Consider the following 1,355-nt stretch of genomic DNA (forward strand, 5'->3'; position numbering starts at 1 on the left):
TTCGGTGGGTTTGAGGTTCCCTTTGATTAAGAGCATCAGTTTGACCCTACAGTTAGTGTGTTCACTGGCGTGTCTGCATTACCTATACCTGTGAATGTATGTGTCTGTGTAATGTTAGAGGTTTGAAAGGTTCTGCGAATGGGAAGGTTTATATTGCTTGTTTTTTAATGAACGTCTATCGTATGATCTTTCAATGGTTAAATATTTTTTGTTGTTGATATATATTGTGAAACAGCTAAGGCAGCAACTTTTAAACAGAATAAAGAGGATGGCTTATGCTCAGAAACATTCGACATTGAGGCGAATATTAATACGGACACACACGTCGGTGGTCTTAAGGATACGGATGAAATCAAAGCCTTACAGGTAGTGCATGTGTGTGTGTAAATGAGATAGAAAGAGAGAGCTTGTGTGTAGTTGTGTAGTGATATTGAGAGGTAGATATATCACGCATCCTAAGCATGTATTTAGTCTGTATTTCATATACCTATGTATGAATATATACATATATAGGTTATGTGGAACCCCATATTTTTGTCGTAGTATATGCGTGTGTTTGTACGTGTTTCCGTACGCGAAGGACACCTAAGCTAGCACGCGAGGGGATACTAGCGGATAAAAAGATATAAAGTCAGAGATTCGGATATGTATATCAGTAGGCTCTCTACTTATATGTAGTACTCTCTCATATACTTATGAATATACAGTGCAATTCAACGTTTACAAGACACATACTTTTGGCCACGCATTTAGGCTGGCTTTCTACTTGTAAGTAGTTCCTCCCATATAAATCAATATGATTTATGCAGAATACATGAATTCATTCAACAGAGTGGTATAGCTTCTAAATATTTCATAATCATACGGTATAAGTTAATATATCCTTGACAAATTAACGAGATTCTGGTATGTGTCGTAACTGTTTGTTTGTCTGTAGGTAGTGACCTCTCATGTACATCTGCAGTATACAGTCGAGTCGAGTCACATTGTATTTTCTTCTATTTCCATTGCTAGCATAACGAGATTCCGTATTTGTACAGTATATCGTATCCTTTTCCAATTTCCTTTACCAATTATCGAGATCCTGTTGTATTCCGACTGACTTTGTACTTGACTTCGCAACTCCACTGCGCAGGATAAGGGCATGTCCTTTGACGAAGCTCGTTTACAGCTTACACGACAAAGAATGATACAGAACGGAATAGACCCTGCCACTGGCTTACCCATGGATGAGAAGGCTGTATACAATGTATGTGTGCATATGTATTGTATATATATATATATATATATATATATATATATATATATATATATATATAGTATAGTGTGTAGTTGTAGTAGTAGTATAGTATAGT

At 36.4% G+C, this 1,355-nt stretch overlaps 1 protein-coding gene across 1 annotated transcript in view; it reads left to right on the forward strand.

The window, feature by feature from the left end:
* Positions 1-235: 235 nt before the first annotated feature.
* SARC_06509 (hypothetical protein) overlaps positions 236-1,355 on the forward strand; it is a 7,832-nt gene continuing 6,712 nt past the window's right edge. Inside the window, exons 1-2 of the mRNA XM_014299584.1 lie at positions 236-366; positions 1,136-1,249. Coding sequence (XP_014155059.1) covers positions 1,145-1,249 — 105 coding nt within the window. The 5' untranslated portion in view covers positions 236-366; positions 1,136-1,144. The remainder of the gene's footprint in view (positions 367-1,135; positions 1,250-1,355) is intronic.

This window comes from Sphaeroforma arctica, assembly GCF_001186125.1.
Source record: "Sphaeroforma arctica JP610 unplaced genomic scaffold supercont1.467, whole genome shotgun sequence".
In the NCBI taxonomy this organism is placed as follows: Eukaryota; class Ichthyosporea; order Ichthyophonida; genus Sphaeroforma; species Sphaeroforma arctica.